The sequence below is a fragment of the Hyla sarda genome, chromosome 2 (genome assembly GCF_029499605.1).
Source record: "Hyla sarda isolate aHylSar1 chromosome 2, aHylSar1.hap1, whole genome shotgun sequence".
NCBI classification, from domain to species: domain Eukaryota; kingdom Metazoa; phylum Chordata; class Amphibia; order Anura; family Hylidae; genus Hyla; species Hyla sarda.
In genome coordinates, this window is record NC_079190.1 from 2,821,115 (window position 1) to 2,845,247 (window position 24,133).

General features: G+C 40.4%; 1 protein-coding gene across 1 annotated transcript in view; it reads left to right on the forward strand.

Moving 5' to 3' along the window:
- Nucleotides 1–3,819: 3,819 nt before the first annotated feature.
- The window catches only part of LOC130357557 (ecto-ADP-ribosyltransferase 5-like), a 72,730-nt gene continuing 52,416 nt past the window's right edge, over nt 3,820–24,133 (forward strand). Inside the window, exons 1-2 of the mRNA XM_056560256.1 lie at nt 3,820–4,020; nt 23,312–23,395. Coding sequence (XP_056416231.1) covers nt 3,826–4,020; nt 23,312–23,395 — 279 coding nt within the window. The 5' untranslated portion in view covers nt 3,820–3,825. The remainder of the gene's footprint in view (nt 4,021–23,311; nt 23,396–24,133) is intronic.

Here is a 24,133-nt window from a genome sequence, read left to right on the forward strand (position 1 = left end):
TACCGAGTCTACTGCATCTGTAAGTGCTGGATACATACTGCTGTGTACTATAGATAATAGAGGAGATAGATATGAGATAGATAGATAGATAGATAGATATGAAATAGATAGATAGATAGATAGATAGATATGAGATAGATAGATAGATAGATAGATAGATATGAGATAGATAGATAGATAGATAGATATGAAATAGATAGATATGAGATAGATAGATAGATAGATATGAGATAGATAGATAGATAGATATGAAATAGATAGATAGATATGAGATAGATAGATAGATAGAAATGAGATAGATAGATAGATAGATAGATAGATAGATAGATATGAGATAGATAGATATGAGACAGATAGATATGAGATAGATAGATATGGGATAGGGTTGTTGGTTATATGATTGGTTATGGGGTTTTTGGTTATATGATTGGTTATATGATTGGTTATAGGGTTGTTGGTTATATGATTGGTTATGGGGTTGTTGGTTATATGATTGGTTATAGGGTTGTTGGTTATATGATTGGTTATATGATTGGTTATAGGGTTGTTGGTTATATGATTGGTTATGGGGTTGTTGGTTATATAATTGGTTATGGGGTTGTTGGTTATATGATTGGTTATGGGGATGTTGGTTATATGATTGGTTATGTGGTTGTTGGTTATATGATTGGTTATGGGGTTGTTGGTTATATGATTGGTTGGTTATATGATTGGTTATGGGGTTGTTGGTTATATGATTGGTTATGGGGTTGTTGGTTATATGATTGATTGGTTATGTGGTTGTTGGTTATATGATTGATTGGTTATATGATTGGTTATAGGGTTGTTGGTTATATAATTGGTTATGTGGTTGTTGGTTATATGATTGATTGGTTATTGTGTTGTTGGTTATATGATTGGTTATGTGGATGTTGGTTATTTGATTGGTTATGGGGTTGTTGGTTATATGATTGGTTATGGGGTTGTTGGTTATATGATTGGTTATGGCATTGTTGGTTATATGATTGGTTATGGGGTTGTTGGTTATATGATTGGTTATGGGGATGTTGGTTATATGATTGGTTATAGGGTTGTTGGTTATATAATTGGTTATGTGGTTGTTGGTTATATGATTGGTTATAGGGTTGTTGGTTATATGATTGATTGGTTATGGGGTTGTTGGTTATATGATGGGTTATGGGGTTGTTGGTTATATGATTGGTTATGGGGTTGTTGGTTATATGATTGGTTATGGGGTTGTTGGTTATATGATTGGTTATATGATTGGTTATGGGGTTGTTGGTTATATAATTGGTTATGGGGTTGTTGGTTATATAATTGGTTATGGGGCTGTTGGTTATATAATTGGTTATGTGGTTGTTGGTTATATGATTGGTTATGTGGTTGTTGGTTATATGATTGGTTATGGGGTTGTTGGTTATATGATTGGTTATAGGGTTGTTGGTTATATGATTGGTTATGGGGTTGTTGGTTATATGATTGGTTATGGGGTTGTTGGTTATATGATTGGTTATGTGGTTGTTGGTTATATTATTGGTTATATAATTGGTTATGGGGTTGTTGGTTATATGATTGATTGGTGATAGGGTTGTTGGTTATATGATTGGTTATGGGGTTGTTGGTTATATGATTGGTTATGGGGTTGTTGGTTATATGATTGGTTATAGGGTTGTTGGTTATATGATTGGTTATGGGGTTGTTGGTTATATGATTGGTTATGGGGTTGTTGGTTATATGATTGGTTATGGGGTTGTTGGTTATATGATTTGTTATAGGGTTGTTGGTTATATGATTGGTTATGGGGATGTTGGTTATATGATTGGTTATGGGGTTGTTGGTTATATGATTGGTTATATGATTGGTTATGGGGTTGTTGGTTATATGATTGGTTATGGGGTTGTTGGTTATATGATTGGTTATGGGGTTGTTGGTTATATGATTGGTTATGGGGTTGTTGGTTATATGATTGGTTATATGAATGGTTATGGGGTTGTTGGTTATATAATTGGTTATGGGGTTGTTGGTTATATAATTGGTTATGGGGTTGTTGGTTATATGATTGGTTATTTGATTGGTTATGGGGTTGTTGGTTATATGATTGGTTATGGGGTTGTTGGTTATATGATTGGTTATATGATTGTATATATGAATGGTTATGGGGTTGTTGGTTATATAATTGGTTATGGGGTTGTTGGTTATATTATTGGTTATGGGGTTGTTGTTTATATTATTGGTTATATAATTGGTTATGGGGTTGTTGGTTATATGATTGATTGGTTATAGGGTTGTTGGTTATATGATTGGTTATGGGGATGTTGGTTATATAATTGGTTATGGGGATGTTGGTTATATGATTGGTTATGTGGATGTTGGTTATATGATTGGTTATGGGGTTGTTGGTCATATGATTGGTTATGGGGTTGTTGGTTATATGATTGATTGGTTATAGGGTTGTTGGTTATATGATTGGTTATGGGGATGTTGGTTATATAATTGGTTATGGGGATGTTGGTTATATGATTGGTTATGTGGATGTTGGTTATATGATTGGTTATGGGGTTGTTGGTTATATGATTGATTGGTTATAGGGTTGTTGGTTATATGATTGGTTATGGGGATGTTGGTTATATAATTGGTTATGGGGATGTTGGTTATATGATTGGTTATGGGGTTGTTGGTTATATGATTGATTGGTTATGGGGTTGTTGGTTATATGATTGGTTATGGGGTTGTTGGTTATATGATTGATTGGTTATAGGGTTGTTGGTTATATGATTGGTTATGGGGATGTTGGTTATATGATTGGTTATATGATTGGTTATGTGATTGTTGGTTATATGATTGGTTATGGGGTTGTTGGTTATATGATTGGTTATGGGGATGTTGATTATATGATTGGTTATGGGGGTGTTGGTTATATGATTGGTTATAGGGTTGTTGGTTATATGATTGGTTATGGGGTTGTTGGTTATATGATTGGTTATGGGGTTGTTGGTTATATGATTGGTTATGGGGATGTTGGTTATATGATTGGTTATGGGGTTGTTGGTTATATGATTGGTTATGGGGTTGTTGGTTATATGATTGGTTATGGGGATGTTGGTTATATGATTGGTTATGGGGTTGTTGGTTATATGATTGGTTATAGGGATGTTGGTTATATGATTGGTTATGGGGTTGTTGGTTATATGATTGGTTATATGATTGGTTACGGGGTTGTTGGTTATATGATTGGTTATGGGGTTGTGTGTTATATGATTGGTTATGGGGTTGTTGGTTATATAATTGGTTATGGGGTTGTTGGTTATATGATTGGTTATGTGGTTGTTGGTTATATGATTGGTTATGGGGTTGTTGGTTATATAATTGGTTATGGGGTTGTTGGTTATATGATTGGTTATGGGGTTGTTGGTTATATAATTGGTTATGGGGTTGTTGGTTATATGATTGGTTATGGGGTTGTTGGTTATATGATTGGTTATGGGGTTGTTGGTTATATTATTGGTTATGGGGATGTTGGTTATATGATTGGTTATGGGGATGTTGGTTATATGATTGGTTATGTGGTTGTTGGTTATATGATTGATTGGTTATGTGGTTGTTGGTTATATAATTGGTTATGGGGTTGTTGGTTATATGATTGGTTATGGGGATGTTGGTTATATGATTGGTTATGGGGTTGTTTGTTATATGATTGGTTATGGGGATGTTGGTTATATGATTGGTTATGGGGATGTTGGTTATATGATTGGTTATGGGGTTGTTTGTTATATGATTGGTTATGGGGATGTTGGTTATATGATTGGTTATGGGGATGTTGGTTATATGATTGGTTATGGGGTTGTTGGTTATATGATTGGTTATGGGGATGTTGGTTATATAATTAGTTATGAGGATGTTCGGGGCTGTGACCCGATGAGTCTTCACATTGTGGTTTATAAAAGTCACATCAGAACTGAAGAGAACGATCAGAGCGAGACTACAGGGAGGAAGTCACCGTATACCGAGTCTACTGCATCTGTAAGTGCTGGATATATACTGCTGTGTACTATAGATAATAGAGAAGATAGATATGAGATAGATAGATATGAGACAGATATGAGATAGATAGATAGATAGATAGATATGAGATAGATAGATAGATAGATATGAGATAGATAGATAGATATATATGAGATAGATAGATAGATATGAGACAGATAGATATGAGATAGATAGATATGAGATAGATAGATGAGATAGATATGAGATAGATAGATATGAGATAGATAGATAGAGATAGATAAATATGAAATAGATAAATAGATATGAGATAGATAGATAGATATGAGGTAGATAGATAGAGATAGATAGATATGAAATAGATAAATAGATATGAGATAGATAGATAGATAGATATGAGATAGATAGACATGAGATAGATAGACATGAGATAAATATATATGAGATAGATAGATGGATATGACAGAGATAGATAGATATGACAGAGATAGATAGATATGAGATAGATATGAGATAAATAAATATGCGATAGATAGATAGATAGATATGAGATAGATAGTTACATAGTACGGTTGAAAAAATACAGACGTCCATCAAGTCCAACCAGGGAATTGAAGGGTAGGGGTGCGGCGCGATATTGGGGAAGGGATGAGATTTTATATTTCTTCATAAGCATTAATGTTATTTTGTTCCAGGAATGTATCTAACCCTGTTTTAAAGCTGTTAATTGTTCCTGCTGTGACCAGTTCCTGAGGTAGACTGTTCCATAAATTCACAGTCCTCACGGTAAAGAAGGCGTGCCGCCCCTTTAGACTAAACTTTTTCTTCTCCAGACGGAGGGAGTGCCCCCTCGTCCTTTGGGGGGGTTTAACCTGGAACAGTTTTTCTCCATATTTTTTGTATGGGCCATTTATATACTTATATACGTTTATCATATCCCCCCTTATATGTCTCTTCTCAAGACTAAACAATTGTAACTCCTTTAATCGCTCCTCATAGCTAAGATGTTCCAGGCCCCATATTAGTTTAGTCGCGCGTCTCTGCACCCTTTCCAACTCCGCAGTGTCCCTTTTATGGACTGGTGCCCAAAACTGAGCAGCATATTTCAGGTGAGGCCGTACCAATGCTTTATAAAGGGGGAGTATTATACACTATAGACTGTACCAATGCTTTATAAAGGGGGAGTATTATACACTATAGACTGTACCAATGCTTTATAAAGGGGGAGTATTATACACTATAGACTGTACCAATGCTTTATAAAGGGGGAGTATTATACACTATAGACTGTACCAATGCTTTATATAGGGGGAGTATTATACACTATAGACTGTACCAATGCTTTATAAAGGGGGAGTGTTATACACTATAGACTGTACCAATGCTTTATAAAGGGGGAGTGTCATACACTATAGACTGTACCAATGCTTTATAAAGGGGGAGTATTATACACTATAGACTGTACCAATGCTTTATAAAGGGGGAGTATTATACACTATAGACTGTACCAATGCTTTATAAAGGGGGAGTATTATACACTATAGACTGTACCAATGCTTTATAAAGGGGGAGTATTATGTCCCTGTCCCTTGAGTCCATGCCTCTTTTGATACATGACAATATCCTGCCGGCTTTGGAAGCAGCAGCCTGACATTGTGCTATTCTGTAGTCTGTGATCTACAAGTCCCCCAGATCCTTCTCTACCAGTGACTCTGACAGTTTAATCCCCCCTAAGATAGATATGAGATAGATAGATATAAAATAGATAGATATGAGATAGATAGATATGAGATAGATATGAGATAGATAGATAGATAGATAGATAGATATGAGATAGATATGAGATAGATATGAGATAGATAGATAGATAGATAGATAGATATGAGATAGATATGAGATAGATAGATAGATAGATAGATATGAGATAGATAGATAGATATGAGATAGATAGATAGATAGATAGATAGATAGATAGATAGATAGATAGATAGCTAGATATGAGATAGATAGATAGATAGATAGATAGATAGATAGATATGAGATAGATAGATAGATAGATATGAGATAGATAGATAGATAGATATGAGATAGATAGATAGATATGAGATAGATATGAGATAGATAGATAGATAGATATGAGATAGATAGATATGAGATAGATATGAGATAGATAGATAGATATGAGATAGATAGATAGATAGATATGAGATAGATATGAGATAGATAGATATGAGATAGATATGAGATAGATAGATAAATATGAGATAGATAAATAGATATGCGATATATAGATATAAAATAGATAGATACATAGACATTAGCCGCCCTATGGCAATGCATTCGGACATTTCCGGCACTGTCATACAAATGAATGGATTATGGTGTTTGCCATGTTAGACCAATAACATTATAAATAGTTCAGACATTTCTGGTGGCGCCGATTATCTGAGGGAACTCGATGACTTATAAGTGCAGGCAGTAACCACATGGTCTGGAGATGAAGACCTTGAGCACTTTATCCTCACAGCGTAGATAGACACAGGTTTAGTGACTTGATTGTAGACAGGATTTCACCTAGAGATGACACGTGTGGTCTAGGTGTATATATATATATGTCCAGCAGGGCCTGGAGATGTCACTTCTGACTAACATCCTTGGGTCCACCTCTTTCCCTGGGATAGGGACTTCTCCTGCAGCCATTGGTTGGGAGACTTTCATTACATCAATCATCTGATACATTAAGGCAGGTATTAACCCTTTAGAATACTTCTCTGTATACAATAAAAAGAAGCACAGTCACCTCCACAGTCACTGCCCCGGTCTGTACCCTCAATAACCCCTCCGGTCTGGTACACCGCCGCTGTCATAAGAGGAACTCCGACACAACACATGGGGATACAGCTCAGTAATTCTGATAAAAGGGGAAGTCTTTATATAGAGGCACTGTCTCCTGTCCTTATAATGGGGAAGTATTTATATAGAGGCACTGTCACCTGTCCTTATAATGGGGAAGTCTTTATATAGAGGCACTGTCACCTGTCCTTATAATGGGGAAGTCTTTATATAGAGGCACTGTCACCTGTCCTTATAATGGGGAAGTCTTTATATAGAGGCACTGTCACCAGTCCTTATAATGGGGAAGTCTTTATATAGAGGCACTGTCACCAGTCCTTATAATGGGGAAGTCTTTATATAGAGGCACTGTCACCTGTCCTTATAATGGGGAAGTCTTTATATAGAGGCACTGTCACCTGTCCTTATAATGGGGAAGTCTTTATATAGAGGCACTGTCACCTGTCCTTATAATGAGGAAGTCTTTATATAGAGGCACTGTCACCTGTCCTTATAATGGGGAAGTCTTTATATAGAGGCACTGTCACCTGTCCTTATAATGAGGAAGTCTTTATATAGAGGCACTGTCACCAGTCCTTATAATGGGGAAGTCTTTATATAGAGGCACTGTCACCTGTCCTTATAATGAGGAAGTCTTTATATAGAGGCACTGTCACCTGTCCTTATAATGGGGAAGTCTTTATATAGAGGCACTGTCCCCTGTCCTTATAATGAGGAAGTCTTTATATAGAGGCACTGTCCCCTGTCCTTATAATGGGGAAGTCTTTATATAGAGGCACTGTCACCTGTCCTTATAATGGGGAAGTCTTTATATAGAGGCACTGTCACCTGTCCTTATAATGAGGAAGTCTTTATATAGAGGCACTGTCACCTGTCCTTATAATGGGGAAGTCTTTATATAGAGGCACTGTCCCCTGTCCTTATAATGAGGAAGTCTTTATATAGAGGCACTGTCACCTGTCCTTATAATGGGGAAGTCTTTATATGGAGGCACTGTCACCTGTCCTTATAATGAGGAAGTCTTTATATAGAGGCACTGTCACCAGTCCTTATAATGGGGAAGTCTTTATATAGAGGCACTGTCACCTGTCCTTATAATGGGGAAGTCTTTATATAGAGGCACTGTCACCAGTCCTTATAATGGGGAAGTCTTTATATAGAGGCACTGTCATCTGTCCTTATAATGGGGCAGTCTTTATATAGAGGCACTGTCACCTGTCCTTATAATGGGGAAGTCTTTATATAGAGGCACTGTCACCTGTCCTATAATGGGGAAGTCTTTATATAGAGGCACTGTCACCTGTCCTTATAATGGGGAAGTCTTTATATAGAGGCACTGTCACCTGTCCTTATAATGGGGAAGTCTTTATATAGAGGCACTGTCACCTGTCCTTATAATGGGGAAGTCTTTATATAGAGGCACTGTCACCAGTCCTTATAATGGGGAAGTCTTTATATAGAGGCACTGTCACCTGTCCTTATAATGGGGAAGTCTTTATATAGAGGCGCTGTCACCTGTCCTTATAATGGGTAAGTCTTTATATAGAGGCACTGTCACCAGTCCTTATAATGGGGAAGTCTTTATATAGAGGCGCTGTCACCTGTCCTTATAATGGGGAAGTCTTTATATAGAGGCACTGTCACCTGTCCTTATAATGGGGAAGTCTTTATATAGAGGCACTGTCACCTGTCCTTATAATGGGGAAGTCTTCATTTCTTCATGATATAAAAAGTGACCAAAAATACACTATTTTGGACTTTTTTTTTTATAGTTCGGACATTTCCGCACGCGGCGATACCACATATGTTTATATTTATTTACATGTTTTTTTTTTTTTTTAATGGGAAAAGGGGGGTGATTTGATTTTTTATTAGGGAAAGGGTTACATCACATTTATTAACTTTTTTTTTTACACTTTTTTTGCACTGTTATAGCTCCCATAGGAGAATATAATACTGCACACACCGATCTCTTATACTGATCATTGTTATCACATAGGAGACTATAACACTGCACACACTGATCATTGTTATCCCATAAGAGAATATAATACTGCACACACCGATCTCTTATACTGATCATTGTTATCCCATAGGAGACTATAACACTGCACACACTGATCTGTTACACTGATCATTGTTATCCCATAGGAGACTATAACACTGCACACACTGATCTCTTATACTGGTCATTGTTATCCCATAGGAGACTAACACTGCACACACTGATCTCTTATACTGATTATTGTTATCCCATAGAAGACTAAAACACTGCACACACTGATCTCTTACACTGATCATTGGTATCCCATAGGAGACTTTAACACTGCACACACACTGATCTTTTACACTGATCATTGTTATACCATAGGAGACTATAACACTGCACACACTGATCTCTTATACTGTTCATTATTATCCCATAGGGAACTATAAAACTGCACACACTGATCTCTTATACTGATCATTGTTATACCATAGGGGGCTATAACACTGCACACACTGATCTCTTATACTGATCATTGTTATCCCATAGGGACCTATAACACTGCACACACTGATCTCTTATACTGATCATTATTATCCCATAGGGATCTATAAGACTGCACACACTGATCTCTTATACTGATCATTATTATCCCATAGGAGACTATAACACTGCACACACTGATCTCTTATACTGATCATTATTATCCCATAGGAAACTATAACACTGCACACACTGATCTCTTATACTGATCATTGTTATCCCATAGGAGACTATAACACTGCACAAACTGATCTCTTATACTGATCGTTGTTATCCCATAGGAGACTATAACACTACACACACTGATCTCATATACTGATTATTGTTATCCCATAGGGACCTATAACACTGCACACACTGATCTCTTATACTGATCATTATTATCCCATAGGAGACTTTAACACTGCACACACTGATCTCTTATACTGATCATTATTATCCCATAGGAAACTATAAAACTGCATACACTGATCTCTTATACTGATCATTGTTATCCCATAGGAGACTATAACGCTGCACACACTGATCTCTTATACTGATCATTGTTATCCCATAGGAGACTATAACACTGCACAAACTGATCTCTTATACTGATCATTGTTATCCCATAGGGACCTATAACACTGCACACCCTGATCTCATATACTGATTATTGTTATCCCATAGGGACCTATAACACTGCACACACTGATCTCTTATGCTGATCATTGTTATCCCATAGGAGACTATAACACTGCACACACTGATCTCTTATACTGATCATTATTATCCCATAGGGACCTATAACACTGCACACACTGATCTCCTATACTGATCATTATTATCCCATAGGGACCTATAACACTGCACACACTGATCTCTTATACTGATCATTATTATCCCATAGGAGACTATAACACTGCACACACTGATCTCTTATACTGATCATTATTATCCCATAGGGACCTATAACACTGCACACACTGATCTCTTATACTGATCATTGTTATCCCATAAGAGACTATAACACTGCACACACTGATCTTTTACACTGATCATTATTATCCCATAGGAGACTATAACACTGCACACACTGATCATTGTTATCCCATAGGAGACTATAACACTGCACACACTGATCTCTTATACTGATCATTGTTATCCCATAGGAGACTATAACACTGCACACACTGATCTCTTATACTGATCATTATTATCCCATAGGAGACTATAACACTGCACACACTGATCTCTTATACTGATCATTGTTATCCCATAGGAGACTATAACACTACACACACTGATCTCATATACTGATTATTGTTATCCCATAGGGACCTATAACACTGCACACACTGATCTCCTATACTGATCATTGTTATCCCATTGGAGACTATAACACTGCACACAGTGATACCTTATACTGATCATTATTATCTCATAGGGGACTATAACACTGCACACACTGATCTCTTACACTGATCATTGGTATCCCATAGGAGACTATAACACTGCACACACTGATTTTTTACACTGATCATTGTTATCCCATAGGAGACTGTAACACTGCACTCACTGATCTCTTATACTGATCATTGTTATCCCATAGAAGACTAAAACACTGCACACACTGATCTCTTACACTGATCATTGGTATCCCATAGGAGACTATAACACTGCACACACTGATCTTTTACACTGATCATTGTTATCCCATAGGAGACTGCAACACTGCACACACTGCTATTTTACACTGATCATTGTTATCCCATAGGAGACTATAACACTGCACACACTGATCTCTTATACTGATCATTGTTATCCCATAGAAGACTAAAACATTGCACACACTGATCTCTTACACTGATCATTGGTATCCCATAGGAGACTATAACACTGCACACACTGATATTTTACACTGATCATTGTTATCCCATAGGAGACTATAACAATGTACACACTGGTCTCTTATACTGATCATTGTTATCCCATAGGAGACTATAACACTGCACGCACTGATGATTTACAATGATCATTGTTATCCCATAGTAGACTATAACACTGCACACACTGATCTCTTACACTGATCATTGTTATCCCATAGGAGATTATAACACTGTACACAATGATCGTTTGCACTGATCATTGGTATCCCATAGGAGACTATAACATTGCATACACTGATCTTTTATACTGATCATTGTTATCCCACAGGGGGCTATAATTGCATATATTGATTGCCAGCACTGATCACTGCAAAGCCATAGCTTTGCATTGATCAGCGTTATCGGCGGTCGATTGCTCAATCCTGAATCTCAAGCTTGGAGCAATCAATCGCCGATTGGACGTGCCGGAGGAAGGTAAGAGGACCTCCGCTCGTGTCCCAGCTGATCGGGACACCGCATTTTCCCTGCGGTGGTCCTCATCAGCCCAACTGAGCAGCCGGGAAGGTTTTACTTTCGTTTTAGACGCGGAGTTCAACTTTGAAGGCTGTGTCGAAAGGGTTAATAGCACGCGGCACCGCGATCGCTGCCGCCCACTATTAACCCCTTGTTCTGGCTTCAGTTACTGCCGGGACCGACCCGTTATAACTCTAGTAGGGCAAATAATATAAAGATATATATGCAGCAGAGAGGTGTGGTGGTATATAGCACGCAGTGTGTAATGCAGAATGTAAAAGTAAGGATAAGGCCATAATATAAGAGATGTCTACTTGGGTATACCGGTAATAAATAATAATCGAATACATTATAATTGGTGATAAAAAATGAATAAATACACAAAATCAGTGACTGTCGGTAATAAATGATAGAAATACATTATAAACAGTGACTACATCGAGTGTTAGAAATAGAAGCAGAAATTATTATTAAAATAATAACATATTATTAAAAAGTATTATAAAAATGGAAGGATCAAATACCTATGATGGTATGGTAAAAAGTAGTATTATAAAAAAAAGATATAAATATAAGATGTATGAATATGAAAACATTTTCCATAATAAATCATGAGTACCGTATATACTCGAGTATAAGCCCACCCGAATATAAGCTGAGGCCCCTAATTTCACCCCAAAAACCCAGGAAAAGTTATTGACTTGACTATAAGCCTAGGGTGGGAAATACATCATCCCCCCCATGTCATCATCCAGACCCCCGTCATTAACACCCCCATCATCATCATCACCTGTCATCATCCCCCCTTCATCATCACCGTCTGTCATCATCCCCCCTTCATCATCACCACCTGTCATCATCCCCCCTTCATCATCACCACCTGTCATCATTCCCCCTTCATCATCACCGTCTGTCATCATCCCCCCCTTCATCATCACTGCCTGTCATCATCCCCCCTTCATCATCACCGCCTGTCATCATCCCCCCCTTCATCATCACCGCCTGTCATCATCCCCCCCTTCATCATCACCGCCTGTCATCATCCCCCCTTCTTCATCACTGCCTGTCATCATCCCCCCTTCATCATCACCTGTCATCATCTCCCCTTCATCATCACCTGTCATCATCCCCCCTTCATCATCACCTGTCATCATCCCCCCTTCATCATCACCGCCTGTCATCATCCCCCCTTCATCATCACCGTCTGTCATCATCCCCCCCTTCATCATCACCGCCTGTCATCATCCCCCCTTCATCATCACCACCTGTCATCATTCCCCCTTCATCATCACCGTCTGTCATCATCCCCCCCTTCATCATCACCACCTGTCATCATCCCCCCTTCATCATCACCACCTGTCATCATCCCCCCTTCATCATCACCGTCTGTCATCATCCCCCCTTCATCATCACCACCTGTCATCATCCCCCCTTCATCATCACCACCTGTCATCATCCCCCCTTCATCATCACCGCCTGTCATCATCCCCCCTTCATCATCACCGTCTGTCATCATCCCCCCCTTCATCATCACCGCCTGTCATCATCCCCCCTTCATCATCACCGCCTGTCATCATCCCCCCCTTCATCATCACCGCCTGTCATCATCCCCCCTTCATCACCACTGCCCGGGCCTTCGTCGTCATCCAGCCCCCCCTCCCCCCGTACTCACCTCCGCTCGGCGGGACGTTCGGGTGAGCTGGTCCGGGCCATCTGTGCTGCAGGGACCGTCCGGTGGGGAGGGATAGTCGTTCCGGGCTGTCCATCTTCATCGGGTGGGCCTCTTCTCCGCGCCCAGCCCCGAAATAATGACGTTGCCTTGACGACGACGCACAGGGATGTTGCTCATGAACGTCCCTGTGCGTCGTCGTCAAGGCAACGTCATTATTCCGGGGCCAGGCGCGGAGAAGAGGCTCACCCGGTGAAGATGGACAGCCCGGAACGACTATCCCTCCCCACCGGACGGTCCCTCCGCCGAGCGGAGGTGAGTACAAATCTAAAGGGGAGAGGGGGGGCTGGATGATGACGAAGGCCTGGGCAGTGGTCTTCAACCTACGGACCTCCAGATGTTTCAAAACTACAACTCCCAGCATGCCCGGACAGCCGATGGCTGTCCGGGCATGCTGAGAGTTGTAGTTTTGGAACATCTGGAGGTCCGTAGGTTGAAGACCACTGCGGGAGGAGAGTTCACTCGAGTATAAGCCGAGGGGGGTGTTTTCAGCACGAAAAATTGTGCTGAAAAACTCGGCTTATACTCGAGTATATACGGTAGTAGATAGTAATAATAATAATACTACAAAAGGATATATTAATTATTCAAGAGACAAAATGCAAAAAACCCCACGGGGGGGATGTGGGCCAGTGTATAGTTAGAGGGAGCATTCAATTATTTTGTTAAAGGGGTACTCCGGTGAAAACCTTTTTTCTTTTAAATCAACTGGTGGCAGAAAGTTAAACATATTTGTAAATTACTTCTATTAAAAAAATGAATCCTTCCTGTACTTATTAGCTGCTGAATACTTTGTGACCCCGCGTCATATCGGGTCGGTGCCTGGCATGTATCTGATGCCGGGACCCTGGGCTAATAGTGCCGCGCGCTATTAACCCCTTAAGGACGCAGGACGTAAATGTACGTCCTGGTGCGGTGGTACTTAACGCACCAGGACGTACATTTACGTCCTAAGCATAACCGCGGGCATCGGAGCGATGCCCGTGTCATGCGCGGCTGATCCCGGCTGCTGATCGCAGCCAGGGACCCGCCGGCAATGGCCGACGCCCGCGATCTCGCGGGCGTCCGCCATTAACCCCTCAGGTGCCGGGATCAATACAGATCCCGGCATCTGCGGGAGTTCGCGATTTAAATGAACGATCGGATCGCCCGCAGCGCTGCTGCGGGGATCCTATCATTCATAACGCCGCACGGAGGTCCCCTCTCCTTCCTCCGTGCGGCTCCCGGCGTCTCCTGCTCTGGTCTGTGATCGAGCAGACCAGAGCAGGAGATGACCGAAAATACTGATCTGTTCTATGTCCTATACATAGAACAGATCAGTATTAGCAATCATGGTATTGCTATGAATAGTCCCCTATGGGGACTATTCAAGTGTAAAAAAAAATGTAAAAAAATGTAAAAGTAAAAAAAAAGTGAAAAATCCCCTCCCCCAATAAAAAAGTAAAACGTCCGTTTTTTCCTATTTTACCCCCAAAAAGCGTAAAAAACATTTTTTTATAGACATATTTGGTATCGCCGCGTGCGTAAATGTCCAAACTATTAAAATAAAATGTTAATGATCCCGTACGGTGAACGGCGTGAACGAAAAAAAAATTAAAAAGTCCAAAATTCCTACTTTTTTAATACATTTTATTAAAAAAAAATTATAAAAAGTGTATTAAAAGTTTTTTATATGCAAATGTAGTATCAAAAAAAAGTACAGATCATGGCGCAAAAAATGAGCCCCCATACCGCCACTTATACGAAAAAATAAAAAAGTTAGAGGTCATCAAAATAAAGGGATTATAAACGTACTAATTTGGTTAAAAAGTTTGCGATTTTTTTTAAGCGCAACAATAATATAAAAGTATCTAATAATGGGTATCATTTTAATCGTATTGACCCTCAGAATAAAGAACACACGTCATTTTTACCATAAATTGTACGGCGTGAAAACAAAACCTTCCAAAATTAGCAAAATTGCGTTTTTCGTTTTAATTTCCCCACAAAAATAGTGTTTTTTTGGTTGCGCCATACATTGTATGATATAATGAGTGATGTCATTACAAAGGACAACTGGTCGCGCAAAAAACAAGCCCTCATACTAGTCTGTGGATGAAAAATATAAAAGAGTTATGATTTTTAGAAGGCGAGGAGGAAAAAATGAAAACGTAAAAATTAAATTGTCTGAGTCCTTAAGGCCAAAATGGGCTGAGTCCTTAAGGGGTTAACCCTTTAGACGCGGCGTTGAAGTTGAACGCCGCGTCTAAACCGAAAGTGAAAGCTGCCCGGCTGCTCAGCGGGGCTGATCGGGACCACCGCAGTGAAAATGTGGTGTCCCGATCAGCTGGGCCACGAGCGGAGGTGCTCTTACCTGCCTCCAGCGTGTCCCCTCGGCGACTGATTGCTCCAAGCCTGAGATTAAGGCTTGAGCAATCGACCTCCGATAACGCTGATCATTGCAAAGCTATTGCTTTGCAGTGAACAGTGCTGGCAATCAGCGTGTGCAGTGTTATAGGTCCTTATGGGATAACAATGATCAGTATAAGAGATCAGTGTGTGCAGTGTTATAGGTCCCTATGGGATAATAATGATCAGTATAAGAGATCAGTGTGTGCAGTGTTATAGTCTCCTATGGGATAACAATGATCAGTATAAGAGATCAGTGTGTGCAGTGTTATAGTCTCCTATGGGATAACAATGATCAGTATAAGAGATCAGTGTGTGCAGTGTTATAGACCCTATGGGATAATAATGATCAGTATAAGATATCAGTGTGTGCAGTGTTATAGGTCCCTATGGGATAACAATGATCAGTATAAGAGATCAGTGTGTGCAGTGTTATAGTCTCCTATGGGATAACAATGATCAGTATAAGAGATCAGTGTGTGCAGTGGTATAGTCTCCTATGGGATAACAATGATCAGTATAAGAGATCAGTGTGTGCAGTGTTATAGACCCTATGGGATAATAATGATCAGTATAAGAGATCAGTGTGTGCAGTGTTATAGGTCCCTATGGGATAACAATGATCAGTATAAGAGATCAGTGTGTGCAGTGTTATAGGTCCCTATGGGATAATAATGATCAGTATAAGAGATCAGTGTGTGCAGTGTTATAGGTCCCTATGGGATAACAATGATCAGTATAAGAGATCAGTGTGTGCAGTGTTAAAGTCTCCTATGGGATAACAATGATCAGTATAAGAGATCAGTGTGTGCAGTGTTATAGTCTCTTATGGGATAACAATGATCAGTGTGTGCAGTGTTATAGGTCCCTATGGGATAACAATGATCAGTATAAAAGATCAGTGTGTGCAGTGTTATAGGTCCCTATGGGATAATAATGATCAGTATAAGAGATCAGTGTGTGCAGTGTTATAGGTCCCTATGGGATAATAATGATCAGTATAAGAGATCAGTGTGTGCAGTGTTATAGGTCCCTATGGGATAACAATGATCAGTATAAGAGATCAGTGTGTGCAGTGTTAAAGTCTCCTATGGGATAACAATGATCAGTATAAGAGATCAGTGTGTGCAGTGTTATAGTCTCTTATGGGATAACAATGATCAGTGTGTGCAGTGTTATAGGTCCCTATGGGAGCTATAACACTGCGAAAAAAAAGTGTAAAAAAAAAAGTTAATAAATGGGATTTAACCCTTTCCTTAATAAAAGTTCAAATCACCCCCCTTTTCCCATAAAAAAAAAAAACATGTAAATAAATATAAACATATGTGGTAAATGTCCGAACTATAAAAATATATCATTAATTAAACCGCATGGTCAATGGCGTACACGCAAAAAAAATTCCAAAGTCCAAAATAAAGATCTATCAATACAAAAATGGTACCGATAAAAACTTCAGATCACGGTGCCAAAAATGAGTCCTCATACCGGCCCGTACACGCAAAAATAAAAAAGTTATAGGGGTCAGAAGATGACATTTTTAAACATATAAATTTTCCTGCATGTAGTTATGATTTTTTCCAGAAGTCCGACAAAATCAAACCTATATAAGTCGGGGATCATTTTAATCGTATGGACCTACAGAATAATGATAAGGTGTCATTTTTACCGAAAAATGCACTGCGTAGAAACGGAAGCCCCCAAAAGTTACAAAATGGCGTTTTTTCTTCAATTTCGTCACACAATTATTTTTTTTCCGTTTCGCCGTAGATTTTTGGGTAAAATGACTGATGTCCCTGCAAAGTAGAATTAGTGGCGCAAAAAATAAGCATCATATGGAATTTTAGGTGCAAAATTGAAAGGGTTATGATTTTTAAAAGGTAAGGAGTAAAAAACGAAAGTGCAAAAACGGAAAAACCCTGAGTCCTTAAGGGGTTAGGGGTTAATAAATATGTGTTTTTATACATGCCCTATACATGTAGTATGTTTTACCAGTGTTTTGTACATTATACCATGTTTTTACTTGTTCTCTGTATACTCCTCCCTCTTGTTTTTGGCGCCCATTTTGGGCCATATAAACCTGTCAATACTGCTATCATGTCATCCTGATCTGAGGAAGGGAGGGATCCTCCCGAAACGCGTCATCTTATCCGTTTTTTTATTTTCTGTACAATAAAATGTCCTGCTGAGGACTTCTCCAGTATTTCTGGCTTTGCCTCATCCTTCCTACTAAGAGTTAGCAGCGCCTACTTCAGGGGTCATTTTCCTGCCTACTTCCATTATCGACTCCAGGACGACTCAGTCTTCTCCTGCGACCCTCTGGCTCAGCAGCGGCTCGGACTTCTAGCACCCCATTTGTGGGTTACATGCGCATTGATTACTACCATCAGGTGAACCACCATCTATAAGCTCCGCAGGGTGGCCCCCCACTCACCACTCTTTTATCCCTGGGTAATACACGAGGAATAAAACAGGACTTCAGAGAGAAACCAAGATTTTCGGCGCTGACCATAGAGAAGGTATCGGAGCCCAGGTAAGACAATGAGGTTTATTAGCAACGCGTTTCACCGCGCTTGCGCTGCTTCATCAGGCTTCACCCATGAAGTGCATAATTAAAATATATTACAAACCATAACAAATGGACAATATAAAATTTATAAATAACAATAATAATCATACATATACATTTATAACACTTAGCACTGATCATAGTAAAATATTAATTACAACCATAAATATCAGAGAACATGCAAATAAAACAAAAATAATAATAAATCCAATAACCGCATGGTGTGGGTTAGGTGATAAATCTAGACGGAGAATAAGGTTCCAACAGGGCGAATCCAATATAACCAGATGATTTATAAAGTGAGCTGAATGGTTTGTACAGGGAACATCAGACGGGGGGAAAAACTTATAGGAGTCAACAAGAGAACATAAAGAGGCCAGAAAAACGCACAGTATGAACAGGTTCCCGAAAAACAAAATTCATCATCAACCTGTATAACCAAATTTAACCAGAGGGTATAAAAATAATAATAATAATCTGTACGGTTTGGATAAGAATCATCAAATAGGGACAAGTAATATATTAAATATAGATAAAAATATTACAAAAAATATATAATGAAAACGATTAATAAAGTCAACGAGTATTTTCAATTGTCTCATTCAAACCGTTCGGAAATAAAGTCGCTAAATTATGAATCCAAAAAACTCTCCCGGTTAATTAAACATTGGAACCTGTTTGAAGAACCTGTAGGAACCGATTCCAAAATGATCAAATTTAAAGAATCTATGTAGCTATTGTGTTTTAATAAAAAAATGTTTAGAAATCCTGTGCAGCATAGTCCCATGTCTGATATTCCATCTGTGACGATTCCTACGTGACCGCCAAAGGTCATCTCACCCGCGACACCAATTCTGCCATATATCTACTGTCTTGTCCGTGCGGTTTACAATACGTGGGACGCGCTGTACAAACAGTTCGGTCACGTAGGAATCGTCACAGATGGAATATCAGACATGGGACTATGCTGCACAGGATTTCTAAACATTTTTTTATTAAAACACAATAGCTGCATAGAGTCTTTCAATTTGATCATTTTGGAATCGGTTCCTACAGGTTCTTCAAATAGGTTCCAATGTTTAATTAACCGGAGAGTTTTTTGGATTCATAATTTAGCGACTTTATTTCCGAACGGTTTGAATGAGACAATTGAAAATACTCGTTGACTTTATTAATCATTTTCATTATATATTTTTTGTAATATTTTTATCTATATTTAATATATTACTTGTCCCTATTTGATGATTCTTATCCAAACCGTATATATTATTATTATTATTTTTATACCCTCTGGTTAAATTTGGATATACAGGTTGATGATGAATTTTGTTTTTCGGGAACCTGTTCATACTGTGCGTTTTTCTGGCCTCTTTATGTTCTCTTGTTGACTCCTATAAGTTTTTCCCCCCGTCTGATGTTCCCTGTACAAACCATTCAGCTCACTTTATAAATCATCTGGTTAAATTGGATTCGCCCTGTTGGAACCTTATTCTCCGTCTAGATTTATCACCTAACCCACACCATGCGGTTATTGGATTTATTATTATTCTTGTTTTATTTGCATGTTCTCTGATATTTACGGTTGTAATTAATATTTTACTATGATCAGTGCTAAGTGTTATAAATGTATATGTATGATTATTATTGTTATTTATACATTTTATATTGTCCATTTGTTATGGTTTGTAATATATTTTAATTATGCACTTCATGGGTTAATCCCGTGTGGGCATATAACCCTGGTACAACTCCCGTGTGTTCAGCCTGATGAAGCCGCGCAAGCGCGGTGAAACGCGTTGCTACTAAACCTCATTCTCTTACCTGGGCTCCGATACCTTCTCTATGGTCAGCGCCAAAAATCCTGGTTTCTCTCTGAAGTCCTATTTTATTCCACATATTCCCCAGGAAGGCGGCAGACAACGGGATTGTGATCCTTAAAATCACATGCAGTCAGCATAGTTGTATATGTCCTCAGGGTGAGTACCAATATTTTAGTTTTCCTCCTCCCCCCCCCCTCGTGTTGGCTTTACTCCACAGGGAGCTCCTTTCCTCTCTTCTTTTTGGGTAATGCACAAGGCGCCGTTCGTCGGTCTCCTTTTTCTTTCTCTCCACAGAACATATATACTAAGGTTTCCACAGAAAATGTGGTGGATTTGAGCTGAGGAAAACCCCGTGGATCAGAGCAGGTGTAAAAAAAAAAAAAAAGCAAAATGTAGGGAAACCTTAGTAAATACCGTAAAAAAAATTGTAGGGAATTAAAACCCACAAGGAAAATTATGCAAGACTCTTAGTAAATCAGGGCCATTTTTGTGGTGTTCTCCTCAAGGAGAAATCTTACCCCTTTGACCCACGCTGTGTTCGTGCTGCGGGGGGTTGGACACGTGCCTCTCGTGACGTCATGGTCAAGCCCCCTCTATGCAAGTCTATGGGAGGGGGCGTGACGGCCGTCACGCCCCCTTCCATAGACTTGCATAGAGGGGGCATGGCCATGATGTCACTAACAGGGCGTGGCCGACCCCCGCAGCGCGAACACACACAGCGTTCAGAACATTTAGTTTGAACGATGGCCAGTGGAGTACCCCTTTAATGGCCTATCAATCTCCACACACCGTTATGGTGTTCTCCTTAAGGAGAAATCTTACTCCTGCGACCAATATCTTTTACTGCCATCTAGTGGTCATTTTGTAGCCTGGCCGTAGAAAGCCTCTTGTACTAGAAAGACACAACAGAGGGATAGAAAGCCTCTAGAAGGTGGGAGATATCCTGAGGGGCAGGAGATATTCAGTGTAGAGAGAAAGTCATTCCATAGAGATGGTGGGTCCCATGGGACTACCTGTACAGAGTAGGACTGCAGGAGTCCTGTGTCACCCAATGGTAAAGCCTCCTGAGACCATCATGTGTCTTCTCGTCCTGAGGACTGGACCTATAAATATAGTCAAAAATAAAGAATGGTATCTAATCCTCCAAGAGAAACTTCTTCCATCCATCCAGGAGAAATGTGAGGATGGACAAGGCTTTTCCCAGCATGATGGAGTCCACCGTGTCACCGGGCAGAAGGAATAACTAAGGGGCTCGGTGAACTAAACATTGAAATTTTGGATCCATGGCTGGGAACCCCCCCCCCCCCCCAGATTTCAATCCCATAGGAGACCTGTGGTCAACCTTTAAAGGGGTGCTCCGCCCCTGCACATAAGTGGATAAGATGCCTGATTGCTGGGGTCCTGCTGCTGGGGCCCCCTGCGATCTCCCTGCTGCACACGGCGTTCGTTTAGAGCATCAGGTTCAACCCCGGAGGCTTGCGACACCACGGACGTGCCCCGCTCGTGACGTCACGGCCACACCCACTCAATGCAAGTCTATGGGAGTGGGCGTGACGGCCGTCATTCCCCCTCCCATAGACTTGCATTGAGCGGACATGGCCGTGACGTCACGAGCCTCTGTCCCGCATCGCCAGTCATCCAGCATGGAGCAAAGTTCGCTCTGTGCACCGGATGTATGGAGTGCCGCAGCCGAGATCACGGGGTCCCCAGTGGTGCCCCCCCCCCGATCAGACATCTTATCCCCTATCCTTTGTATAATTGGTAAGATGTCTAGGGGCGGAGTACCCCTTTAAGATCGGGTGGACAAACCCAACCACAGAAATTGTGATAAAGTCCATCCAGTGATCAGGTAAGAATGGGAGGTCAGAAGATGATATCCAGGGACATATATGCCATGCCTTTGGGATGGGGTTCTGGGTTATTGCACAGTTTGCCCCCATAACCCTAATGCCAGCCCTACATATGGGGACATCCCAGCAGGAGCTGCTGTTGACATGAGATGACCAGACTCCCTAAGGGTGCGTTCACGCGCTATTACTAGTAGCGGGTTTCCCGCTGTGGGAATCCTGCTGCGAGTTACCCTACCATTGATTTAAATGGGTCCACAGACAGTCCACAGTAGTGTCAAATTTGCAGACTGTCTGCGGACCCATTCATATGAATGGTACCTGAACTCGCAGCTGGTATCCCGCAGCGGGAAACCTGCTGCTAGTTACTAGCGGGTGAACGGACCCTAATAGAGTGTTTCATTCTGTCAAGACCCTCAAGGAGATCCCTCATATGATGGTTGGCATTTCAACACGGCAAATCAAAGGATGGTGGGAACCAATGACAGAGGATAGAGGGCACAAGTGGATGGGCGCACAACCCAAATAATCTAGACTGCATGGGAAAGAAAACTCTCGATTCAACAGAAAGGAGATGAGAGCCATAGATCCTCCACCATTGTAGAGGCAGTATGGAGCCAATAATGGGTGGATTCATACATGGTGACCGTCATGGCAAGGACAGCTTGAGCGGAGTCACCTCAGCCATCTCCAGGGTATACAGGAGAGTGGTCGCTGCACACAGGGGTCTTCTCTGAGTCGGTAGACAGATTATTGTGACTACCAGAGCTGTACGCCTCAATGTTATTTACATATTTGGAATTTTTTTCCACTCAAGCCAGTGTCCAAAGTCCTGGCAAGGTCAACAGGACAAAGTCTGGTCATAGTGTTCATAGAGGTCACAGTGGTCATTGTGGTCATAGAGGTCATAGAGGTCATTGTGGTCATAGAGGTCTTTGTGGTCACAGTGGTTATAGAGGTCACAGTGGTCATAGAGGCCATTGTGGTCACAGAGGTCACTGTGGTCCGTACAGCTCTCTTCTCCATTCTAGGAATGTTGTATATTGACCTTATTTGAGGGTCTTCTTCTTTTATGGGGCCCTTAGTCTTACATCAGATATAACAGGGCCCATGTGTTTGATAATCCTTTGAATGGTGTTAGTTATAGTTATGACTTTCCATGGTCGTTGTTGATGATTTTACCTTGTTATTCTATCAGGTCTCTTGTTCCGTCTTCAGGATGAGCCATTGGGTGGGAAGTGTGACCGTCCTCTTCGCCTTCGTCATGATGGTGACATCTCAGGTAGGTTCTTCAGTGCCGGACTCTTCATGCTGCCTGACTGGATATTAATAGGTGTTGTCCCACCTGGTCACCTCTGAACAGTTTGTAGTCGCCGGAGGTGGTCAGGAAAGCTGAAAGCAGACGGAGCGGGGAAGATAAAAAATTTGTGTAACTCCCATTGACTTTAAAGGGAGTTGTGCAAACATCATAGCAACGCGGGCGACTCTGTTCATGTAACGTCAGGAGTTATCTAAACAGCAGGGCTTCACCGTTTGCACGACTACCATTAAAGTCAAAGGGAGTTACACAAATCGGATAACTTCCCCGCTTCAGCTGCTTTCAGCTTTCCTGACCACCTCCGGATGGTGCAATCTGACCGGAAGAGCAGGAAATGCTGGGAGTGACCAGGTAGGATGACATTTCCCATAAAGACCCCTCTACCCGGCCCATAATGGGGCAAATGATCATCCGTAGGATAATTGTGAATGGCCGACAGAAGTAAATGTTTGTTCTTCGGCTCAACGGATCCTTATTGTGCCCATTTCCATGTATAAACAGGAGATGTGCGGCCGACAATGATTCATTTACAGGGTCACATATTTGAGGCCCAGCCCGAAAAGGCTTTTTAAAGGGGTACTCCGGTGAAAAACAATTTTTTTTTAAATCAACTGGTGCCAGAAAAATATGCAGATTTGTAAATTACTTCTATATAAAAATCTTAATCCTTCCAGTACTTATCAGCTGCTGTATACTACAGAG